The 24096-nt window shown below is 55.2% G+C and overlaps 1 protein-coding gene across 2 annotated transcripts in view; it reads left to right on the top strand.

Annotated features, from left to right (window-relative positions):
- HMCN2 (hemicentin 2) overlaps positions 1 to 23886 on the top strand; it is a 176878-nt gene extending 152992 nt beyond the window's left edge. For both annotated transcript variants that reach the window (XM_070799427.1, XM_019971022.2), the window contains exons 82-98: positions 854 to 1067; positions 1978 to 2112; positions 3287 to 3477; positions 5031 to 5112; positions 8934 to 9203; positions 13136 to 13285; positions 15064 to 15201; positions 15321 to 15442; positions 15797 to 16034; positions 16168 to 16230; positions 16343 to 16465; positions 17118 to 17252; positions 18681 to 18809; positions 19355 to 19672; positions 20800 to 20919; positions 21722 to 21848; positions 23056 to 23886. In XM_070799427.1, the coding sequence (XP_070655528.1) occupies positions 854 to 1067; positions 1978 to 2112; positions 3287 to 3477; positions 5031 to 5112; positions 8934 to 9203; positions 13136 to 13285; positions 15064 to 15201; positions 15321 to 15442; positions 15797 to 16034; positions 16168 to 16230; positions 16343 to 16465; positions 17118 to 17252; positions 18681 to 18809; positions 19355 to 19672; positions 20800 to 20919; positions 21722 to 21848; positions 23056 to 23401 (2901 nt within the window). In that variant the 3' untranslated portion in view covers positions 23402 to 23886. The remainder of the gene's footprint in view (positions 1 to 853; positions 1068 to 1977; positions 2113 to 3286; positions 3478 to 5030; positions 5113 to 8933; positions 9204 to 13135; positions 13286 to 15063; positions 15202 to 15320; positions 15443 to 15796; positions 16035 to 16167; positions 16231 to 16342; positions 16466 to 17117; positions 17253 to 18680; positions 18810 to 19354; positions 19673 to 20799; positions 20920 to 21721; positions 21849 to 23055) is intronic.
- Positions 23887 to 24096: the final 210 nt, after the last annotated feature.

Raw genomic sequence — 24096 nt, forward strand, 5'->3', positions numbered from 1 at the left:
CAAATAGTGACTGTTACAAGTGTGTGGTCAGGCCTGGATGATAAAGGCTGAAAATTCAATAAACAATCAAATGAAGAATTTTTTTAAAAAGGGAATTTTATTTGAGCCCAACTGAGGATTATAACCCAGGGGACCTGTTAGACATCAAAGACACAGTCGCATACATTTTTAGGACAAAAAAAACATACATCAAAATGAGATACAGGTATTGTAGATAAAATTCACCAAAGACACATACTCCAGGTAAGCACATACAAAGTGAGCAGCGAGTCACTGTGACGCGCTTAGAGAGCTGTAAAAGAATGCTTTTCTTTTAAGAAGTTATGTTGCTAGCATCAGAGGAAAGAAAAAAGATTGGTCTTTACGCCAAGCATGCACATCCGTCTTTGAGGAGGTCTGGTTAATGAGTAAAGCACTTTAGGGAGGGGAAGGGGAGGCCCAAAAAGACACGGAGAGAGAATCTGGTGTTTTATCTTTCTTGTCCTGGCCTTAAAATATAAACTTATTTCATCAAAGCACATAGCCAGGACTTCCCTGGTGGTCCAGTGGTTAAGACCCTGTGCTCCCAGAGCAGGGGGCGCGGGTTCCATCCCTGGGTGGGGAACTAAGATCCGGCAAACCGCACATGGCACGGCCCACAGAAAGAAAACCAGTGCCTAGCCATATGAAGGTGGCAGGGAGGTGCAACGGTGAAGCCGAGCCGTTTGCCAGCTGTGTGACCTGGGGCAAGTCACTTTGCCTCTCTGGGCAGCATGGTCCAAGGGAACCTTCCAGGGAGCAGGTCCCCAGGGAACATGCTGGCCAGTGCTGGAGAGGGAGCAGATCTCAGGCTGACCCGTACCTTTGCCCACAGAGCCAGGATGCTGGCACTTACACCTGTACTGCTGAGAACGCCGTGGGCCGTGCCCGCCGCCGAGTGCATCTCACCATCCTGGCCCTGCCTGTCTTCACAACCCTGCCCGGGGACCGCAGCCTGCGCCTCGGGGACAGGCTGTGGCTTCACTGTGCGGCCAGGGGCAGCCCTACACCCCAAATAGGCTGGACCGTCAACAACCGGCTGGTCACAGGTCTCGGCCTGCTGGGGGCGGGCGGGACAGGGACCCGGGACCCTGGGAGGTTGAGGAGGATGGGGAAGAGGGTGCCAGTCAGCCTGTGGGTTCTGGGTCTCCAGACTTGGCCCTGCGTTGGGGGAACAGGGCAAACACACGTGGCCCTACGTGACCAGTCACAGGTCAGATCCGACAAGAAGCCGCCTGCAAAAAAGACTCAACCCTGGAGACCTCCGGGCCAGGAACAGGGACCAAGCTCCAGCCCAACCCCTCAGCAAACTCCTTTCCTGGGGGGCTCTTTCCTTCCACCTGCACCTCAGGCTCTATTTTGGGAGGCCCAAGGGTTGGATAGCATCACCGACTCAATGGACACGAACCTGGCAAACTTGGGGAGATAGTGAGGGACAGGGAGGCCTGGCATGCCTCAGTCCATGGGGTCACAGAGTCGGATGTGATTTAGCGACTGAGCAACAGCAAGGTCTATCCAGGCCCCGTGGTATATAGAGTAGGTGCTCAACAAGTGTCTGTTGAATGGATGAGTTGCTAAGCACTTGCCCTTATTCCTAATGTAGGGACGTGTCTAATGATAGGGAAATCAAAGGCTGGCCATAGCACCTATCTGTATGTAAATCATGGCATCATCTCTACAAGTGTCTTGTGTTAATAGGTCCCCAAAGACCTAACCCGGGCCACTCATCAAACTCAGCGTGAACTTGAAAATGAGAAAAGGCAGGTCCTCAGCTGCATCCTCTAACATGGCCTGTGCCTGCCATCATCAGGTCTGACTTGCTTAGGCTTCCAGCAGGGAAAGGGACACGGCCTTCATGAAGCACCTGCTGGATACCCAGGCCCGAGTTAAGTGTTCCAGGCAGGAGGTCCCGGCACCCTGAGCCTGGAGCTCCACGGGGCGTCTCTTTCTCTGCCACAGAAGGGGTGTCCGAGCAGGACGGGGGCAGCACGCTGCAGCGGGTGGCAGTCACTAGAGAGGACAGCGGGACCTACGTCTGCTGGGCGGAGAACAGAGTGGGCCGCGTGCAGGCGGTCAGCTTCGTCCACGTGAAGGGTAGGGAGTGACCCCCTGGTCTTTCTCCAGACTTCTGCTGACCCAGTTTAGTGGTTTTTCTAAGAAACCAGCCTCCTAATCTCTGAATCAGTACCTCTCCACCCTGGTTGGGCTTTGGAATCTCCTGGGGGATTTCATAAAACCCCGAGGCCCAGATTTCACCTGACCAGTAAAGACGAGGCCCCAGCATCAGTATTTTTTACCCTCCCCAGATGTCTTGGGCCTTCCAAGGTGGCAGTAGTGGTAAAGAACCCGCCTGCCAATGCAGGTAGATCTAAGAGATGAGGGTTCAATCCCTGGGTCAGGAAGATCCCCTGCAGGAGGCCATGGCTACCCACTCCAGTATTCTTGCCTGCAGAAGCCCTTGGACAGAGGAGCCTGATGGGCTACAGTCCATAGGGTTGTAGAGAGTCGGACACAAGTGAAGTGGCTTAGCATGCCCAGATGCCCCGAGTGTAGGTAGAATGAGATCTGACCCATTGACCTTCAGCACTACCCTCAGCTGAACAGGGTAAGTGTGGGAGGGTGAGAATCTCGCCAGTCTTCCAGTTGCCCCCCAACAGCCCTTCTCCCCCAGGAGCAGCCCAGTAACCCTCATGGCACCATGACTTGTAGACTCAACTTTAGGATGGGAGGATGGGGCCCAATGGACAGATTGAGCTGCCCACAGCACCAGGACTCTACTGTTGGTAGATTCAACCTCGGGAAACAGCAAGGGTGAAAACCGGCACAGGGCAGCCAAGAGTGGTTTAAGCGTTGCGTGGAATGAGGATCGGAGATGTCTTAGTGTTGCTGTGTCTGACAGAGGTGTCCTAATGATCATGTCGTCTTTGTTTTCCAAAGTACCCTACGAGTATATGACACTCATACCATTTCTCGCCTCCTGTGCCTGTCTCAGGCATCACTAATCAATCGTAGCACTATTCCCACTCAGCTTCAAATCCTTCTCAGCACGGTGTTCCTGGCAGCCACTGCCAAGCTAGTGCACTTGACCCATGACACGGAAGTTGTTTGCTATCCCAAATGCGTTAACTTTACACAGCCATGCCAAACCAGCAGAAGCCTCTGTGGGTCATTGGGGTCTGGCAGGCAGGCCTTTGGGGATGGATTCGTGGGAGGCTTAACCTAAAGGGAACCTCCTTTCTGAGCCCCTGTCTGATGTCACCTGACACAGAGGCCCCTGTCCTACAAGGGGAGTCATTTTCCTACCTGGTGGAACCCGTTGGAGGCAGCATCCGGCTGGACTGTGTGGTCCGTGGAGACCCGACGCCTGACATCTACTGGATCAAAGATGGCCTTCCGCTGCGGGGCGGCCGGCTCCGGCACCGGCTGCAGAATGGCTCACTGATCATCCGCAGGACGGAGGCAAGGCGGGGCCCGGGGCTGGGCTGGGGCCACCCAGGACAACCTCTGCTCTGTCTGATGGCCCGAGACAGTTGTTCAGTAGGTTGGCACCACCTGATACAGTCTACAAAGCACTTTCCTGCCCATACCCAGAGATTCTCCCCCGACTAACTAGGGCGACCTCCAGCCAATGACTTCACTTCTCTGCACCTCAATCACCTTATCCATTTAATGGGGCTAATAATCGTCCCACCTCATAGATGTGCAGTGAGATGACCCACACCAGGTATCTGCTAGTGACTGGCCCCTCGGTAATGCTAATACATATAATTGACAACCACCCCGTGGAGCAGAGTAAGCAGATAAGAGTGCCCCGTTTTACAGATGAAGACACTGGGGTCAGAAAGGCTCCCAGTCAATAAGCACCTGAGTCAAGACCCCACCCCAGGTAGCCTGATTCCTATTCCACGATGTTTCCAAAACCTCGAGCTCAGAGGCAGTCTCTGCTTGCTCACCTTCGCTTCTGTGTCCCAAGTCCCAGTGGCTGCGCAGAAACCCACAGTTCGGGGCTGTCATGGACTCACTTTAGAGGTCCTTGATCTCACTCATTTGGGAGCCTGTCTCAGACTGGTATCAAGACAGCTACAGTAGCAGCGACAGGGCTTCCGTGACCTGCATATTTACATTGTGGGGCCAGGCACTGTGCCTCCACTTAGTAAGTGTGATCTCATTTGATGCTTACAACGATCCTATCATCCCCATTTTAGAGATGAGGAAACTGAGTCTCCAGAGACATGGTCATGCTCTAGTAATGGGTTCAAGGTGCTAAGCAGGGGAGCCAGAGCCAGTCTCATCTTGGACTGACGCCCAACTCGGCACTCTTAATTGCATGCCATGCCTCCCGCTTAGAGTCCCTTGGGAGTGGCCTCCCGGATATGATCTTCTGGGTGTGGACCCTGGCCTTGGCTGCCCATAGCTCCATCTCATGGCGGTACTGCCCCTCGGAAGTGAATCTGAGCCAGCATTCTTCCCGAGTTGCCTCATTGCCGTGGTCATGGATATCCTAGGACGAAGTCTTCCCTTTCACCAGGGCCAGGAAGTGCTGCAAACCCTCCCTCCTACCCCGGAAGTCTTGCAGCTGTGCACCCAAGGAGCCTGCAGTTCAGAAACCTGTTCTTTCTAACTCAGTGTTGCCCAAACTTTTTTTTTTAAAAAGGCATCCCTAATAATGTGCTGTGGTGTCATAATACTTTAATGTACGTAATTTAGAAGAGGTGGATCTCAAGCATGCTTTGGCAGCATATGGCTCTACTTAGAGCCATGAACCGCCACCACCCTTAAGCTGCAAGTATGAAAGGGCAGGGGTTTCCTCTCTGGATTCTACAGCATAGCGGCCACGTCTGCCCAGCTGATGGAATGCGTGGGCCCCTGGCTGGTTTGGGCTCTCAGCTCCTTCCCGGTTAGGTGGGCCTTGCTCCAGGGGCCCCTTCCTGTGTCCAGCTGTCCCCAGATGCTCCCCACCACCCTCGCCCTCCTCTCCTGAACTCCATGCCCCCTCCTGTGCCTGCCTGCAGATGGACGACGCAGGACAGTACCAGTGCCTGGCAGAGAATGAGCTGGGCGCGGTGGAGAAAGTGGTGGTCCTTGCGCTGCAGAGTGAGTCTCCGGCCCACATGTCCTGGGCCCTGGGCGGGGGGCACTAGGTGACGGGAGTCCTCAGGGGGCAGCTGTGCTGAGGCTGTGGCTGTCTGATGGGACAGGAAGGCCAGTCTGAATATTTACTCAGAACACACAGTTGAAGTCCCATGAATTGTCTCTGCAACATGGGATGGGAATCAGAGGCTGGTGAGTCCTGGGTACCCAGCAGCCAGGCCTGGGGGAACCTGTTATGCAGAACTCAAGGGACTTCCCTGGTGGTCCGCTAGTTAAGTCTCCACGCTTCCAATGCAGGGGGTATGGGTTTGATCCCTGGCTGGGCAATGAAGATCCCACATGCTGCAAGGCACAGCCAAATAAATAAAAAGTTAAAAAGAAGAACTCAAAACTGTCACCAAGATGATCATGACAGCTCCTACATTTGCCAAGCAGCTTATAACTAACAAAGCACCTTGTGAGCCTCAAAATAACCTTATGAAACAGTCTAAATAGGAATTTTAAAAGTTTTTATTGGAGTATAGTTGATTTACTAGTATAATGTTGTGTTAGTTTCTGCTGTACAGTAAAGTGGAACAGTCATGCATACACATATATCCACTCTTTTTTAAGATTCTTTTCCCATGTAGGTCATCCCACATGGAGTATGGAGTGCCCTTTGCTATGCAATAGGTCCCTGTTAGTTATCTATTTCACATGTAGTAGTGTGTATATGTGCAGAAGGCAATGGCACCCCACTCCAGTACTTTTGCCTAGAAAATCCCATGGACGGAGGAATCTGGTAGGCTGCAGTCCATGGGGTGGCTAGAGTCGGACACGACTGAGCGACTTCACTTTCACTTTTCACTTTCATGCATTGGAGAAGGAAATGGCAACCCACTCCAGTGTTCTTGCCTGGAGAATCCCAGGGATGGGGAAGCCTGGTGGGCTGCCATCTATGGAGTTGCACAGACACGACTGAAGCGACTTAGCAGCAGCAGCAGCAGCAGCAGTGTGTATACGTCAATCCCCATCTCTCAGTTTGCCCCTCCCCCCAACTCTGGAATGAAATAATGCCATTTGCAGCATGAATGGACCTAGAGCTTGTCATAGTGAATGAAGTAAATTAGAGAAAGACAATACCATATGGTACTGCTTATATGTGGAATCAGAAAAATATGGTACAAATGAATGTATTTACAAAACAGAAATAAATAGGGATTTTTAATGAAACTCTTGTGTGAAGATTAACACACAAGGAGGAGGGCACATGTTGCAAGAGCACAGCTCAGTGAATGTTCGTCACACGATCCAGAACCAGAGCAGTGTCAGCTCCCAGACCCTCCCCCCATCACGCCACCTTCCGGGCTCTACCCCCCTCCCAAGGGAATCACTGTCCAGAGCTTTGCCTTTTAAAAAAATATAGCTTTATTGACACACAATTTATATGCCATAAAATCCACCCATTCACATTAAAAATGCCCCACCCTTGAAAAAGAAGGAAGCTCTGTCACATGCTATGGCATGGGGGAACCTGGAGGACGTTACGTTAAATGAGCCAGTCACCAAGAGACAGATACTATGTAATTCTAATTGTATGAGATCCCTAGAGTAATCAGATTCATAGAAACGGGTAGTAAGACGGTGGGGGCCAAGGGCTGGGTGCAGGAAATGTGGATTTAGTGTTTAATGGATACAGAGTGTCGGTTTGGCAAAATGAAAAAGTTCTGGGGGTGAACGGTGGTGACAGTTGCACGAAATGCAAATACACTCAACACGACTGAACTGTGTCCTTAGCAATGAGCAAGATGGTAAATTTTATGTTATATGGTTTTTACACAATTTTTTCCTATCCTCACTGCGTGGCATGTGGGATCCTAGCTCCCTGACCAGGGATCGAACCCACACCACACTGGAGGCATGGAGTCTTAACCACTGGACCTCCAGGGAAGTCCCCACAGGTTTTCAAGTGAGAAAATTCACACGCGGGAGTGGAATTGCCGTGCTGGCTGCGGGAGACTACACGTGGCTCCCGAAGATGCGGCCACATCCTAGTCTCCAGTACCTGTGATTCTTATTTTTTTAATTTACTTTTTATTTTATATTGGAATATAGTTGATTGATAGTGCTATGTTCATTTCAGATGTATAGCAAAGTGATTCAGTTATACATATACACGTATCTCTTCTTGGTCGGATCCTTTTCCCATGTAATATTATCTTACTTGGAAAAAGAATCTTTGCAGATGCAATTAAGTTAAGGATCTTGAGATAAGGAGGTTGTCTTGAATCATCTTGGTGAGCTCTGAATGCTAGCAAGTGTTCTTGTAAGAGAGAAGCAAAGGGGCATTAGAGAGAGACACACACACATACACACACACACACACACACACACACAGGGAGGAAGCAAGAGGAGGGAATAAGATGTTAAGATGGAGGTAGATGGTGCAGTGATTCAGCTACGGGATTCAAGCCACTGATTGCCAGAAGCCCCCCGAAAGCTGTAAGAGGCAAGGAACAGCTCCTCACATGGAGCCCTGAAACAATTAACCTGGGATTCCTGGCCTCCAGAACTGTGTGAGAACAAATTTTTGCTGTTTTAAACCATTCAGTCTGTGGCCATTTGTTTCAGCAGCCACGGGAAACAAATACGCTGGCAAACGGTTTCCGTGGTGATGACAGCTTCTCCCCCTGCAGGGTGAGAGTTTGGCTGGGCCTCACCAGCACTGGGCATTCTCCATCCTTTTCATTCTAGCCGCTCTAGGGGGTCCGTAGTAGTGAGTAGACAGGAATGATTATTTTCAGAGGAGAAACCTGAGGATCAGGGCGTGACTCGTGAGAACCACTCACCTGTGGGTGAGAGAGTCCACGTCTGCCGTGTACCCTGGTGTCAAGCAGAGGCACTTCTAGCAGATGGCAGGGCTTCGCTGGGAACAAGCTCAATGTCCTCTAATAGGGACCCGGTTCAGCAAATTGTAACCTGCCCACACAGGAACACCAAGTGGTCACTAAAGACGCATATTGAATGCCAGGAAAGGTCCTTATGATCTGTTATAGAATTAAGGAAGAAGAAAGAGAAAGAAGGGCGATCTGAGCACATTCTCATCAGGAAACACTGTCAAGAAGGAAATACTCCGAAACGAGTATTAGAGTGGGAGGGTGCTTTGCCTCCGTGTTTTCTAGTCTGTCTGAATGAATACCGGCCACTTGAATACAGGCACACCTCGTTTTATTGTGCTCCACTTTATTGCACATTGCCAATACTGCATTTTTTACAAACTGAAGGCTTGTGGCAGCCCTGCGTCGAGCAAGTCTGCTGGCACCACTTTCCCAACAGCATTGGCTCACTTAGTATCTCTGGGTCACATTATGATGATTCTCGAACTAGTTCAAACTCTCCCACCAAAAAGATTGTGACTCACTGAAGGCTCAGATGATGGTCAGCATTTTTAGTCATCAATTATTTTGAAATTAAGATATATAGATTGTACTTTTTGGCATAATGCTATTGCACACTTAAGACTACAGTATATAGTGTAAACTTTTTTTTCCTTCTTATTTTTTTTTGTCCACATCACATGGCATGCGGGACCTTAAATTCTCTGACCAAGGATCAAACCCGTGCCCCCTGCAGTGGAAGTGTGGAGTCTTAACCACTGAACTGCCAGGAAATTCCCTAAACATACTTTCTGTATGCACTAGGAAACCAAAAGGTTCACGTGATTTGTTTTATTGTGATCCTTGCTTTGTTGCCATGGTCTAGAACTGAACCTTCAATATCTGCGCGCTGAGCCTGTGTGCAAAAATACTGAAATGTTCCTGAAAGCTGTCCTGGGCCTCCTGCAGGTGCCCCGGTGTTCCAGGTGAAGCCCCAGGACGTGACAGTGAGATCTGGGGATTCTGTGGCCCTGCGGTGCCAGGCCTCCGGAGAGCCGGCGCCCACGATGGAGTGGCTGCGAGCGGGCCAGCCCGTGCGGGCCAGCCAGCGGCTCCAGACCCTGCCAGACGGGAGCCTGTGGCTGGAGCGAGTGGAGGCCAGAGATGCGGGCCCATATGAGTGCGTTGCTCACAACCTCCTGGGCTCTGCCACAGCCCGGGCGTTCCTGGTCGTGAGAGGTATGGGGCACCCCTGCCCAGGTCTTCATGGATGGGGGTGGGATCCCTTGCCTGATGGGGATCTGTGTGTTGCTTGGGGGGCTCTTGGATCAATATCCTGTCAGCTCCCTGACTCTTCTTTTTGCCTGGAGTCACAGACTTAGAATGAACCAGCTCAGAGGGCCTTAATGGTCATCTTGTCTACCCTACCCTTTACACTTGGAGAAACTGAGGCTCTGAAATGCTGGGTGTTTGCCGCTCGTCTTGGATCCTAGCCCTTCCAGCTTAACTGGCACTCACTGGTGTGCTTTGATTGGACACAAAGGATTGAACATGTGCGTGCTCAGTCGCTTCAGTTGTATCTTGTGATTCTATGGACTGTAACCCACCAGGCTTCTCTGTCCATGGGGATTCTCCAGGCAAGAATACTGGAGTGGGTTGTCATGCCCTCTTCCAGGGGATTCTTCCCGACCCGGGGATCGAACCTGCGTCTGCCTGCATCTCCTGCATTGCCAGGCGGGTTCTTTATCCATTGAGCCACCTGGAAAGCCCCTTTGGGCACACACGATCCTATAATGTGGCAGAGTAAAGCAAGGGTGTCCATGGTGCCCACCTTGGGGGTTGTGGTGAAGTCTGTGAATTAGAGTTGCTCCAAGCTCTGCCTGGCCGTGGTAGGTGGTCAGTAATGGATGCTACCTCCTGCTGTAACTAAACCCTGACATCTCAGGTCTCCTCAGTCAGCTTATGTTTCCTTTAGGTCAGATCAAACTTTAAAATTTGGTAAAGGACTATGCTGAGAAACTGCACTAAAATGACTGAGATTGCATAAAAGAAAGTCACAAAATATATTCTTTCTGTGCATCTGTAGGAAATACTCCATATTTGTGGCTCTGTAGCTCTGTCCCTGTCCATGGCAGACATCACTAATCTATCACCACCCACAACATCAGATTCCTTCTCCACAGAGCACCTCTCCATGCAGCACCTCCTCACTGACTTGATTGGGAATCGACACTTGACCACTTGAAAACCCACTCAAAACCCACTGCCAACCAACAGTGGGACTCTTTCTGGCCTTTTTGGTCTCCTCATCTCCTGCAGGGGATGGAACACAGACACATGAAGTTCTGAAAACCCAGTGGTTCTCTGACACCCAGCCACAGATGCTGTCTCTAGAGCAACTGCAGGTCTGAGCAGACCTTCCCTTTATTTCAGTTCTTACCCTGTCCTGTTGAAAAGCTCCCACCCCAACCACAGAGCTCTTCACATGGCCTCTGGGTTAGTTTCCTGAATGTGCTATAACAAAATAGCACAAACTGGGCGGCCTGAAGCAACAGAAATGTATGATCTCACAGGAGGGTGGAAATCTAAGATCAAGGTGTCAGCATGGTTGGTTGCCTCTAAAATCTGTAACAGAGAATCTATCCAGCCCTCTCCTCTAGCTTCTGGTAGTTTGCTGGCAGTCTTTATTTTGATTTTGATTTTTTGGCCACATCACATGGCCTGCAGTATCTTATTCCTTGACCAGGGATCAAACCCAAGGCCCCCACAAAGGCAGTGCAGAGTTTTATCCACTGGATCAGCAGAGAAGTCCCTGGTGACAGTCTTTAGACCCCCTTGGTTGTAGAAGCATCACTTTGGTCTCTGCCTCTATGATCACATGTCATTCCTCCTGTGCTCATGTCTGTCTTAAAATTCTCCTTTATATAAGGATCCCAGTCCTATCAGATTCAGAGAAGGCAATGGAACCCCACTCCGGTACTCTTGCCTGGAAAAATCCCATGGACTGAGGAGCCTGGTAGGCTGCAGTCCCTGGGGTCGCAAAGAGTCGGACATGACTGATCAACTTCACTTTCACTTTTCACTTTCATGCATTGGAGAAGGAAATAGCAACCCACTCCAGTGTTCTTGACTGGAGAATCCCAGGGACGGATGAGCCGGGTGGGCTGCTGTCTATGGGGTAGCACAGGGTCGGACACGACTGAAGCGACTTAGCAGCAGCAGCATATCAGATTAGGGCCTACTTTCCTGACCTCATGTTAACTTGGTTACCTCTGTACAGACCCTATCTTCAAATAAGGTCACACGCTCAGGTACTGAGGATTAAGACTTCAACACATCTTTTTAGGAGGACACAGTTCAATCCATAACAGCTTCCTTACTTTTTTGATGGAAACAACTAATTTTTATTATTATATTAACTCATATATGTTAACTGTAGAAAGGCCAGAAAATTTTTTTTAAATCCATGAAGATAAAAATAGTGATCAGTTATCTCTGATAATTCAGTTATCAGAAATAGCTCAGGTAATTATTAGGGGTGTATATTTGTACCCTTTTCTCTGAATGTAAAGATATACATTTTTTTTCTTTTTACAAATGTGTTCAAATGTACAAGTTGTGTTTACAAACTGCCATCTTTCTTACTCTATTACAGACAATATTCCGTGACAGTAAGCCTAGTCCACACCTGTGATGGTTTCATATCATTTCATAGGAACATTTTCATTTGTAATAGAAAACAATTTTTTTGGCTGCACCACACGGCAGTGAGATCTTCCTTGATCAGGGATTGAACCCATGCTGCCTGAGTTGGGAGTGCTGAGTCTTAACCCCAGGACCACCAGGGAAGTCCCACAGGAACATTTTTTAAAACATAATTGCTGTTGGCTTCATTAAACAAGCAACAGGTTTTTCTTTTCCAGTTTCCCCTCTGAAAACCATCCTGTAGTACACATCTCTGTGTGCTGGCCTGAATATTTCTACAGGATACACTCCTTCAGGAGACATTGCTAGGTAAAAGATGTCCAAAGGCTTTGAGGCCCACTACCCCTCTCCAGGATGGGGGGAGCATCCTGGCCTTGTGGGGGACAAGAAGCTGCTGAGTCACCCCGCATCTGAGGAAGTTGACAGTGGCTTGTCATCCCTGGCCTCCAGTTTCTGTCCCCTTCTACAGCTGCCAGGGCCATAGTGCTGCCGTTTTACCTGCTGCTCCCAGTTCCTTCCTTGCCCCCTTATTACAAGGCCAGGGTTAGGTTCATGGCCTTTCCCTATTCCCCCGATAAACCCCAGAGCTGCAGATATTGACAGGAGACATCCCAGATGGGCATCAAATCTCATCAAACCCCAGCAGGCAATGGCACTGCTTCCTGGAATCCAAAATCAACCAGCCCCCTGATTTACCCACTTAGGATCTTGGCAGTTGAGTGTTTTATGTTATTTTTTCGACAGATCATTGGCAATTTCTTGTTAATTTCCCCTGAGGGCTGGTGAGTGGAGAGTCAGACTAGCTTCTGTTCTCTTGCCCCCTGGAATGCCATCTGTCCAGACGAGACAGCTGGCCCATTAGGCAGAGGAAGCACCCCCCTGTGCCCGTACCGTCCATTTGATTAGTGTTCAAGAGCGTCTGCCAGCAGACTGCCTGGCGGCTGCTAGAAACCCAGCCCACCCCAGCGGGGCCAGCGGCAGGGTGGCTGGAGCCAGGACTACACTGATGGAATGGGAGGCGTTCCGGTGGTGGCATCTAGTTCCTGGCTCGGTGCCCTGCCTCTCCACCCTGGCTCCTCCGGTGTGCCAGCCACCACCCCCCATCACCTGGCATTTTAGAACCCAACAGGTATTTGGCACATCTGTGGTCCCACCTCTTCATTTTATAGAGGAACCAACTCCAGTGTGGCATGGGAGCCTGACTTGCCCAGCTTTTCAAGAAGGTGTTGGAATGAGAAGCTGGAACCATCTCTGCAAGGGCTTCCTCTTAAATGCCCCCCGTCTCTCTCGAAGCCAGGACCCCCTAGGTGTCGAATTCATCACCCACGAGCTGTGTGTCCTTGAGCAAGTCCCTGCCTCTCTCTGAGCCTCAGGTTACTCCTTCAGGAAAATGGACAACAGCACCTGCGTAGCCTTGAGGGCACAGAGGCGGATAGTGTCCCTCTCGTTCTCTTCCTTCCTCACAGGAGAGCCCCGGGGGAGCCGGGGCAGCATGATCGGGGTGATCAACGGCCAGAAATTTGGTGCAGCCGTCCTCAACACCAGCGTGCAACAGGAGGCACGTTCCGGGGTCCCCACAATCCACAGCAGCATCAGCCACATCCCCACAAGTGTGGGTAAGTGGGGGCCAGAAGACCCTCTGACTCCAGCTGAATCCAAACCAAAGTAGGTGGAGGTGGGGACCACTTCCTTCCCACCCCACAGCCCCCAACCAAACAAAATAAACTGCATTTAAAATCAGCCCAAGGGGGACTTGCCTGGTGGCCCAGTGGCTAACACTCTACGCCCCCAATGCAGGGGGCCGGGGTTGGATCCCTGGTCAGGGAACTAGATCCTGGATGCTGCAACTAAGACCTGGAGCAGCCAGATATATTTTTTTAAAAAATCAGCCTGACAGAGTGTGAAATGACCAGGTTTATATGAATGCAGGGTCAGATCGTGCCTTTTTGCCCCCATTGATTGCCGTGGGAGGTTTTCTCCACTGTTAAGGCAAGAGCTGCCAGGGAAGCCGAGGGATCATCAGTAAGAAGTGAGGGATTCAGGATGGAGGGGACAGACATGGGGAACGTAGAGAATAAAATTATCTAGAAGGCCTGGAGAATCAAGAAATGTCCACTCACAAACAGATTCATAAAGTGGTGTGTTCTAAGCAGATGGGCTTCCCAGGTGGTGCTAGTGCGAAGACCCCACCTTCCAGTGCAGGAGATGTAAGAGACGCAGGTTCTATCCCTGGGTCGGGAAGATCCCCTGGAGGAGGGCATGGCAACCCACTCCAGCATTCTTGCCTGGGAAATCCCACAGACAGGGGAGGCTGGCGGGTTACAGTCCATAGGGTCACAAAGAGTGGGACATGACTAAAGCAACTTAGCACACATGCACGCAGATGGAATGTTCTGGAGAGACATTATAAACGCTGCTGTAACAGACCCTACCATCTCACCCAGCCCAGGGGCTCCTACATCCCCTCATGGGGGTCCAGAGCGGGGAGAGGGTCGTGCTGAAAGGGGTTTTGCTACAAGCAGCCCCTCCAGCACTGCCCTTGACCACAGACTGTGTCAGCCCTGGCTGGGGGGAATAGGGCGGAGCTGCAGGGGGTCACTCCAGGCTGCTTGCTGTCAGTAGAGAGCGAGTGAGACACAGCCCAGATGCAGCTGCTTTTCTTCCAGCTGCAGGAGCAGGAGCTATGGAGAAGCCTCTGGCTCCAGGCCAGGCGCTCAGGCTCTGTTTAGTGGAAGCAGAGACAAAGAGGCCAAGAAGGTTCTGCTCCCAGGCAGGGGGGTCCAGCTAGCTCCCGTGAACATCAGCCCTCTTGCGCCTCTTCTGAGCCAGCAGTTTGGCCGAGAAGCTGGACCATCCCTGGCCCTAAGCCAGCAGGGTTCCCCCTTCCCCCAGTCCCAGATCCCTCCTGCCCCAAGAGGAGGCTGAGCTTCATAAGAGATCTGTGAATCCTTGTCCAGGAATTTTTTTTTTTTTGGCTCCTTTTTCCAAGTCAGTGGTTTAGAAAAATCCTGTGTCTCCCAGGCTCTTATGGAAGGTGTCTACAAGTTAGGAGACCTGGTTAATTTTCAACTTGGTCCGGCATGTATACAGTGATGGTCTATACTGTTCTGGGCTCTGTGGTGACCCAGTAGCCCTGAGTATTTATTGAATTCAATTGAATACTAAATAGACTTCTCTGCATAAATATATTTTGCTAATTTTCACAATTAGTCCATGTAGTAGATATTGTCTTCACCACTTCCCAGGTTCTGGCCCAGGTAATCACAAAGCTGGGCCTGGGCGGTGGGGGGAAGGGACCGATCTCTCCTACTGGGGCAATAGGGAGCCACAGAGAGACCTTGAGCGGGAGAGCAGCTGCCCTTAGGATCCAGCCTGTGTGTCCACCCCCATCCAGGGCCTCTGATGCGGGTGCTCGTGGTCACCATCGCCCCCATCTACTGGGCCCTGGCTGGAGAGAGTGGAGACGCCCTTAACGGCCACTCCCTGACGGGTGGCAGCTTCCAGCAGGAGTCACATGTGGAATTTGCCACAGGTAAGCGGGGTGCTGGGTGGGGGTGGTCTTCCCGGAGGTGGGCCGGGTGGGGCTGAGGTCTGAGCCCTGGGCCTCTCCCCCACGGTGACTCCAGCCTTGGGGGGTTGGGTGGGTTGCAGGGGAGCTGCTCACTATGACCCAGGTGGCCCGGGGCCTGGATCCCAACGGCCTCCTGCTCCTCGATGTGGTGGTCAATGGCATCGTCCCCGAGAGCCTAGCGGATGCAGATCTGCAAGTGCAGGTTGTAGGGGGGAGCGGGGCGAGCCCTGGGGTGTGCAGGTGGGGTGGGTGAGAGAGAGTGGGAGGTCCTGTCCCTATGCCCCTCACCCCCACCACTGTCACCCACAAGCAGCCAAGCCACTTTCCTTCCTGGACCCCCAGCAGGGGCTGAGCCTGGCCTGGCTGGACTTAGGGGAGGACCAGCCCCCCAGTGGGAAGATGCTCTGGGTCCAGCTTCCCCGAGAGCCCGAGGGAGCCCAGCTGGTTGGAAGCAGAGCTGAAAGGCCCACGCCCCCCAGTTGGGGACTGAGGGTCCCTCACCCCTTGGAAGTTGGTACCCTGATGTCCTTGTCCCCCCACCCCCCACCCCGCCCAGGACTTCCAGGAGCGGTATGTGCAGACGGGGCCCGGCCGGCTCTTCGTGGGCTCCACGCAGAGCTTCCTGCAGGATAGCCTCCGCTCGTTCCTGCGCTGCAACCACAGCATCCGGTACAGCGCGGCCCAGGGCCCCCAGCCCCAGCTGGTGCAGCACCTGCGGGCCTCCGCTATCAGCTCGGCCTTCGACCCCGAGGCCGAGGCCCTGCACTTCCAGCTCTCCACGGCTCTGCAAGCTGGTGAGGCCCTGTCAGTCTCCCCAGCTCCCACGGCCCCAGCCAGGGCCCCCAGATGAGCCTGGGCCATCTCTCACCAGGCCCCTTGGGCCCTGGGGCCCACGTGAACTCAAGGCCTGTCCCCTTTGCCTTGCAGAAGAGAATGAGGTTGGCTGCCCGGAGGGCTTTGAGCTGGACGCCCAGGGAGAGTTCTGTGTGGGTGAGCACCCTCCCCTCCCTGGCACGGACGAGGGAGGTCTCCTGGCCTAGGAGGGGCAAGCTGGCGGGAGGGCCTGGGAGCACGGACCGTCAGACCCCTCCCCTCCCCGCAGACAGGGACGAGTGCTCCGACAGCCCCCGGCCCTGCTCCCACTCCTGCCACAATGCACCTGGCCGCTTCTCCTGCTCCTGCCCGGTTGGCTTCGCCCTGGCCAGGGACGAAAGGACCTGCAGAGGTGAGCGGCCCCCGAGGGGAAGAGGCTCGCTGGGGACCTGGCCCAGATGCGCGCAGGGAGATTCCGGGCTTGGACCCTGGGCCAGGGGGCACACCCCTCAGGGAACGTGAGCTGAGGGGTTCCAATGCCCTCTTATCACAGAGAACTTGCTGTTTTGAGGGCCTCGGAGCAGGGAGGCTCAAGTACTTGGGGGTGAAGGGGTTCCTCAAAGATATACATGCCCTGAGAAGCCTTCCTGGCCCTCAGCAGGCATTTCTGGTCAACTGGAAGTGAGCTGGCACCCACCTGTTCCCTCTTGTTCTACTTGCCCCCCTCTTATCGAAGTTGCTGGATGACAAAGCTGACCGTGAGCTGCGGTCTAGACACTGATGCCCCGCCTGTGTCTTCTATCCCACCAGTGGGGCCTGGCACTGCCGGGTGTCTGCTTTGGGGCACCCAAAGGGCACTGTCTGCAGCCTCACTTCAGACGCCCCAGGCCAAGGCCCAGGGCCCCTTGGGGTGGGCTCTGTGCTCCCAGGGGTGTTGAGATGATGGCCAGTGCTAGCAGGAGGGGCAGGGACCCTCGTGCCAGGGGCGTCTGGGCCCGGGGGGACAAAGCCTGTGTGGGTGGGCTGGGCCTGGGGACAAGCGTTCATGCGCCCCCCGCCCCCAGATGTGGACGAGTGTGCGTGGGAGGCCGACCTCTGCCAAGAGGATCAGCGCTGCGTGAACCTGCTGGGGTCCTACCACTGCCTGCCCGACTGCAGGCCTGGCTTCCGGGTGGCCGCCGATGGAGCCAGTTGTGAAGGTGATAAGGCCAGGGGGCTGAACTGTCCTGCTCCTGGGAGCCCAGTCGTTGCCAGGGCGCAGCAGAGGGCCTGTCGTGTGTCACTGGGACGCTGGGCCTTCAGGGAAGCTGGAGCCCAGGGAGGCTGGGGAGGAAGCCTGAGCTGGGCACAGGAGGTCCGCGTACCCTTGGCAAGTACCCTTCTCCTTTCTGGGCCCCAGGTTTGTCTGCCTGACAAAGAGGGGGCAGGTCAGGGATGGCAAACACAGGCTACCTCTGCTACCATCTCCCCTCATGGGTCGTGGTCCAGCCTCTGCATCCTTAACACAGCTTCTCCAGCTTCAGTGACTACTGCAGCTGCCCTTCGAGATGAAACCTAGGTGCCAGCCCTGGATATGTGACTTCTAGGGTCCTTCCTGCCCTAGCATTCTAGGCTTTCATAATGCTGGGTCCTTGGGCTTCCCTGGTGGCTCAGACGGTAAACGCATCTGCCTGCAATGCTGGAGACCCAGGTTCGACCCTGGGTCAGGAAGATCCCCTGGAGAAGGAAATGGCAACCCACTCCAGTACCCTTGCCTGGAAAATGGGGCCTACAGTCCATGGGGCCGCGGAGTCAGACACGACTGAACGACTTCACTTTCTTTCTGGTTTCTCCGAGAGAGGCCATCGGTGAGTGGGGAGAGTATGATCAGTTTGGACTCAGAAGAGGCAGTCACTCCATTTCAGTGACTGTTCGTAGGACTTCTCTGCCTCCTGTCTTCTTCCTGCACTCCCTTCCTTCTTTCTCACCATATTTTGAGCTCTGCCCATACACCAGGGTCCTAAACCCTTCATGTGCATGAGCCAGTTTTCTCCCCGTGACTCCATGAAACAGTCCTGTCGTGACCCCTTTTTACAGATGAGGAAACTGAGGCTCAGGGAAGGGATGTTCCTGACTCAAGGATCAAGAAACATGGCAGAGTTCAGTCCAAACTTGGGGCTCTGCGTCCAAAAGCGTTAAGCCACTCAGTCGTGTCTGACTCTTTATGACCCCCATGGACTGTAGCCGGCCCGCCAGGCAATGGGATTTCCCAGGTGAAAATACTGGAGTGGGTTGCCATCACTTTCTCCAGGGGATCTTCCCTACCCAGGGATGGAACCTGGGTCTCCTGCATTGCAGGCAGATTCTTCACTGTCGGAGCCACCAGGGAAGCCCCGTGCCTCCAAAGCCCACCTTTTAAGCCCCTTCCTTCCTTTGAACCCAGACCCTTCTTACCCTCCAAACCTGGTATAATTAAACGTAGTGGTTGCAAAGGCTGGCATTCCACCAGCTGGCACTGAAGTTGAAGAAGGAGACAGGGATGAGGCCCAGATGTTAAGAGGCGTGATGTGTCCTGGGAGAGGGGCTCTGGGCTCAGCAACCGTCCCCCTGCCCCACAACCCGGCCCACCCTTGCTCCTTCCTTTCCAGATGTGGACGAGTGTCTGGAGCAGACAGATGAGTGTCACTACAACCAGACTTGTGAGAACATCCCAGGCGGGCACCGCTGCGGCTGCCCCAGGGGCTACCAGGTCCAGGACCCCGGCCTGCCCTGCCTAGGTACGGGGAGAGCCACCCCCTCGCTGGGACCCTGGTCGGCACCCCCAGCTCACAGGCAGGGAGCCATCATAACAAGGATGACACTTGAGTTCAGTGAATAGAAATAGGAGCCAAAACCAAGTGTGCAACCAGCACACGCCTGATCTGTGCTTCGCCTGCTGTTTCCTACCCCCTGCCCAGCAAGGTCACCTTCCCTGGGGGCCTAGGAGTGGGAGGAGGGTGGTGAGAGGCGGGTGGGTCTCAGAGAAGCTTTGCCAAGAATGAGCCTGGGGGCCGAAGGGAGGAGTGTTGAGGGACCCATTAAGGGACCGTGGGGTCTGGGGCTCGGGGCTGGGGGACATGGGAACCTCTTGGAGCACTAGATCCTGGAAGGGGAGAGGAGGTTGGGGGTGCGGAGAGGGAGGGCTTGGTGGCAGGCTGGTGTGCAGGGGTCGAGGCAGCTGGATTCTGGGAAAGGCTGGAGGGCAAGAGAGATGGCCAGAGCCAGGCGGAGCAGCACAACTCTGAGCCGCCTGGGTGCCTGGCCTGGCCCTGCTCCCCTCCAGATATCAACGAGTGCCTGCAGCTGCCCGGGCCCTGCGCCTACCAGTGCCACAACCTCCAGGGCGGCTACCGCTGCCTGTGCCCACCGGGCCAGACTCTCCTCCGCGATGGCAAGACTTGCACCCCACTGGAGCGCAGTGGACCAAACGTGACCACCGTCAGCCACCGGGACCCCCTGGTGGCCTGGCTGCAGGCCCGTGGCCCCAAGCCCAGAGGGTCCTACCACGCCTGGGTCTCCCTCCGACCGGGCCCCAGAGCCCTGAGCATGGGCCGGGCCTGGTGCCCGCCCGGCTTCATCCGGCAGAACGGCGTCTGCACAGGTAAGAATGAACCCCGCGGGACACACCCCGCTGTGCTGACTCAGGCCCCCGGGCTGGGCGTGTGGGCACCACGCCCGTGTTCAGAAACCCAGGGTGCAGGCAAGTAGGATGGCGATGCAGGCAGACGGCTGCCTCCTCACTACATGGTTTCTCGGAACCCCGGCTGTGCCAGTGGGCAGGGGGCTTCCAAAGTGGGTGGAGTGTTTTCCAAACCTTTGACTGCAGGACTTCTTTACCGCTTGTGGCTCAGCCGGTAAAGAATCTGCCTGCAATATAGGAGACCTGGGTTCGACCCCTGGGTTGGGAAGATCCCCTGGAGAAGGGAAAGGCTACCCACTCCAGTATTCCAGCCTGGAGAATTTCTATACAGTCCATGGGGTCGCAAAGAGTCAGACACGACTGAGTGACTTTCACGTTCGCATTACCCAGAGGGAAGGCAAGTGTTCCCAGGAACCCACTTGGAGGAACTCTCCTCCGGTGCGCAGAGGTGAAGCGGTCAGGGAGGGAAGGAGAATGGTCCAGGTTGACCTGAGAAGGTCAACAGGGACTGGGGAGTGCTACAGAGTCATGCGGGTCGAGGGCCCTTGTGTGGAGGCAGGTTGGCGCTGGGCTGCAGACAGGGGAAGGCATGGAAGGCAGGTGTATTTCAGCATCACTGCCTGGACAGAACCGTCTGTCCTGGGAGCGCTATCTGCCCCCGACACCCACCCCATGGCTTGGTGCACATGGAGCCCAGGGACTCTCCCAACCTCCCCATCCAGGGTTGGGTGGGGCATGAAAGTGAAGTCGCTTAGTCATGTCCGACTCTTTGCAATCCCATGGACTGTAGTCTACCAGGCTCCTCCATCCATGGGACTTTCCAGGCAAGAATACTGGAGTAGGTTGCCATTTCCTTCTCCAGGAGATCTTCTGGACCCAGGGACTGAACCTGGGTCTCCCGCACTGTAGGCGGACGCTTTACTGTCTGGGCCACCAGGAAAGGGGCATGGCAGGGAGAAATCCCTGGTGCCTAAGCAGGGGATCTCCCTGACTTGTCCCGAGCCTGGCGATGGGCAGGCGTGCGGCCACCTGGGTATTTGTGACTCAGTGTTTCTCTGCTCGCAACCCCTACCCCGCCCCGGGGCCAGACCTGGACGAGTGCCGCGTGAGAAACCTGTGCCAACACGCCTGCCGAAACACAGAGGGCAGCTACCAGTGCCTCTGCCCTGCAGGCTACCGCCTCCTCCCCAGCGGGAAGAACTGCCAGGGTGAGCAGGAAGGGGCGTCTCTCACCCAGTCTGCTCTCTCCAGTCCCCTCTCAACCATCTCCTGTGATGGAGGGGCAGGGAGGGGGTACGTGCTGCCCTCCCCCACCCAGGTGGCCAGAGCCAGAGCAGCACCCACAATCCCAGCGGGAGCTAAGAAATTGTTGTGGACAGGCTCTGAACATAGCTGGGCGTGTGTCCCTGGACAACTCGCTTCACCTCTCTGTGTATTGGCCTCCTGGCGAGGTGGGGCTCACACGGCCCCTCCAATAAATGTCTGGATGAGGAGGGTGGCCACAGAGCCCATGCTCAGCAAGGCGGCGGCTGCTGGGAGTAGAAGGGAAGCCCTCTAAGCCCTAGGCCAGCACATTTCCCCTAAGGTGCTCTGCAGTGGGTCAAGCTGCTGCTTCTAGTCTTCGTGCCTCACTCTATTGTGGGGGTCACCGAATGGCCTCTGAGAGGGTGGGGCTCCCACGGGGATGGGGGGCAGAGAAGGATCACCGGCCGTGGCCTCTCGGGGTCCTAAGGCAATTGTCTCCCTCAGCCTCTTTACGCCAGCTCCAGGCTCAGCGGTCCCCAGAGTGCCCACCTGGGGAAAAGGGGAGGTGCCAGGGGCCTGCCAGCTGGGCTGTCACAGTGTCAGCTGGGGACCAGGCAAGGGGCTACCCACCTTGCTGTCCTCTGAGGGCATCGCTCTCCCACCTAACCCACCCCTCCCCTCCACGCCTCCCTGGCTCCTGCCTTGGGCTCTTTCTCCTTTGCCCCATGTCTTCACCCTGCTCTCCTCACCCACCTGCCTGCCCAGACATCAACGAGTGTGAGGAGGACGGCATCGAGTGCGGGCCCAGCCAGATGTGCTTCAACACCCGTGGCAGCTACCAGTGTGTGGACACGCCGTGTCCCGCCACCTACCGGCAGGGCTCCAGCCCCGGGTAAGGGCTGAGCTGGTTGGGGGTTGGGGGGTGTGGGCAGATGGTCTGCTAAGAGCTGGGCAGCGGGACACTCTGGCTCCTGGAGAGCCCGACTCCTCCTTCTCCAGGAAGGCCCTGTCTCGGGCCAGAGGTCCTCGAAGGGCCAGAGGGTCAACCCTGCCAGAACTCCTGGGCGGGGCTCCTGAGCTCAAGGGCAACATGCCATCAAGGAAAACACTTTTCCTGCAGCTATTTGGGATGTGAACTCACTTGAACGGTTATCGTTTCCTGCACAGCGCTGCGTCCGCTAAGCACGGAGCGCAGGGAGAGGCCAGAGCCGGGAGAGAACTGGGAGGCAGGGGTGCTGGGCGATGGACACACAGGGACACATGGGAACACGTGAGTCCATTCAGGAAAGCGGACACAGGAACACATGCGCAGGCGCATAAACTCCACCCAGAACCACAGGCAAAACCTGAGGACTCACACACAGCCACACAAACACGAAACACATTTCCTCCAGGTCTCTCACTGTGGCTACAGATACTCATAAAGATGCACAGACGAAGGGACCTTGGCTGGCAAGAGATGCAGCTGTCAGGGCAAGGATTTTGGGTGGCGACCTGCCGGGGGCTCTATTAATCACGAAGCCTAGGCTGAGGCTTGGAGCCGGTGGTGGGGGGAGGGGGGCACCCTTGGCAAGGTTGAACCCCCTTGGTGGTGGTGATGGTTTAGTTGCTAAGTCGTGTCCAACTCCTTGCGAGCCCATGGACCGTAGCCCACCAGGCTCCTCTGTCCATGGGTTTCTCTAGACAAGAATACTGGAGTGGGTTGTCATTTTCTTCTCCAGGGGATATTCCCCAGCCAGGGATCAAACCCCGGTCTCCCGCATTGCGGGCAGATTCTTTACCAACTGAGCTACAAGAGAAGCCCCCCTTACCCTGCTGCAAATCCAAAGCCAGTTCTGGGGTTCCGGAGTGCCTAGAGGGCTTATCACTGATGGGGGACCTGTTCGGGTGGGAAAGGGCAGGTCTCTGGCTTCCTGAGGCCTCAGTTTGCTGCTCTCTAAAATGGGCTGACAGTGACGCTTGTAGAGGCATGGGGCGCGCGAGGTGGTGGTCGGGCAGCTCACAGCTGAACTGCGGGAGTTGGGGGTGGAGTCTGCTTTATGCGGGCGGCCGGGCACGCGGATGGCAAACCGGAGTCGGTCGGTCTGTCTGTCCCGCAGGACGTGCTTCCGGCGCTGCTCACAGGACTGCAGTTCGGGCGGCCCGTCCACGCTGCAGTACAAGCTGCTGCCGCTGCCCCTGGGCGTGCGCGCCCTCCACGACGTGGCCCGCCTGGCCGCCTTCTCCGAGGCCGGCATCCCCGCCAACCGCACGGAGCTCAGCGTGCTCGAGCCCGACCCGCGCAGCCCCTTCGCGCTGCGCCCGCTGCGCGCCGGACATGGCGCCATCTACACCCGCCGCGCGCTCACCCGCGCCGGCCTCTACCGGCTCACCGTGCGCGCCGCAGCGCCGCGCCACCAGAGCGTCTTCGTCCTGCTCATCGCCGTGTCCCCCTACCCCTACTGAGGGCCGCGGGCAGGGGCAGCGACCTCCGGGGATGGGGGCCAGAGAGGACTGGACCCCGCCCCCGCCCCCCCGCCACCCAGGTGGTGCCCTTGCCCATGCCACCCAGCCGTGGCAAGCGACGTCATCTTCTCCTGTCCCCGTGCGTCAGCGAGACCTTCAGCAAACACGCCTCGGCGCGGCAGCCTTGACCCCAGGACAGCGAGAATCCGAGCTCGCCTAGCTTCCTCCGCCGTGGGGGTGGAGCCCAGCAGGGAGGTGACAGACGCTGTCCTTAGGTGGCGAAGACAGCAGGCAGGCTTGGGTAAATGAAGCCTGGCGGGCTTCTGCGGGCTTTCCGCAAGCCGCAGGGGACCCCGGGCGGGGACACAGCGCCCTGAGATGCTTGAGGGGAGCGGGGGCCGCAGCCGCTGTCACCCCCCATACCTGGCATTGTCATCCTGAACCGGGTGTGTGTATGGAAACCATAAAAACGTCTGTGTTTACCACTTTGGCTTCTTCCTCCAGTTATGTTGCTTTGGTAAGGAGGGGCTTTGGGAGGGAGACCACCACCCTTTAGGTCCTGGTGGTTCAGTCCCCTGGTGAGATGGAGCTAACGCGGCCCTCCCCGTCAATGGAGCCCAGGCTCCTTACGGATAGGGTGGCCCTGGGCGCAGTGTCCTCAGCCAAAAATACGAAAATATGAGAGTGCCCACAAC

Source organism: Bos indicus, chromosome 11 (assembly GCF_029378745.1).
Source record: "Bos indicus isolate NIAB-ARS_2022 breed Sahiwal x Tharparkar chromosome 11, NIAB-ARS_B.indTharparkar_mat_pri_1.0, whole genome shotgun sequence".
NCBI lineage: Eukaryota > Metazoa > Chordata > Mammalia > Artiodactyla > Bovidae > Bos > Bos indicus.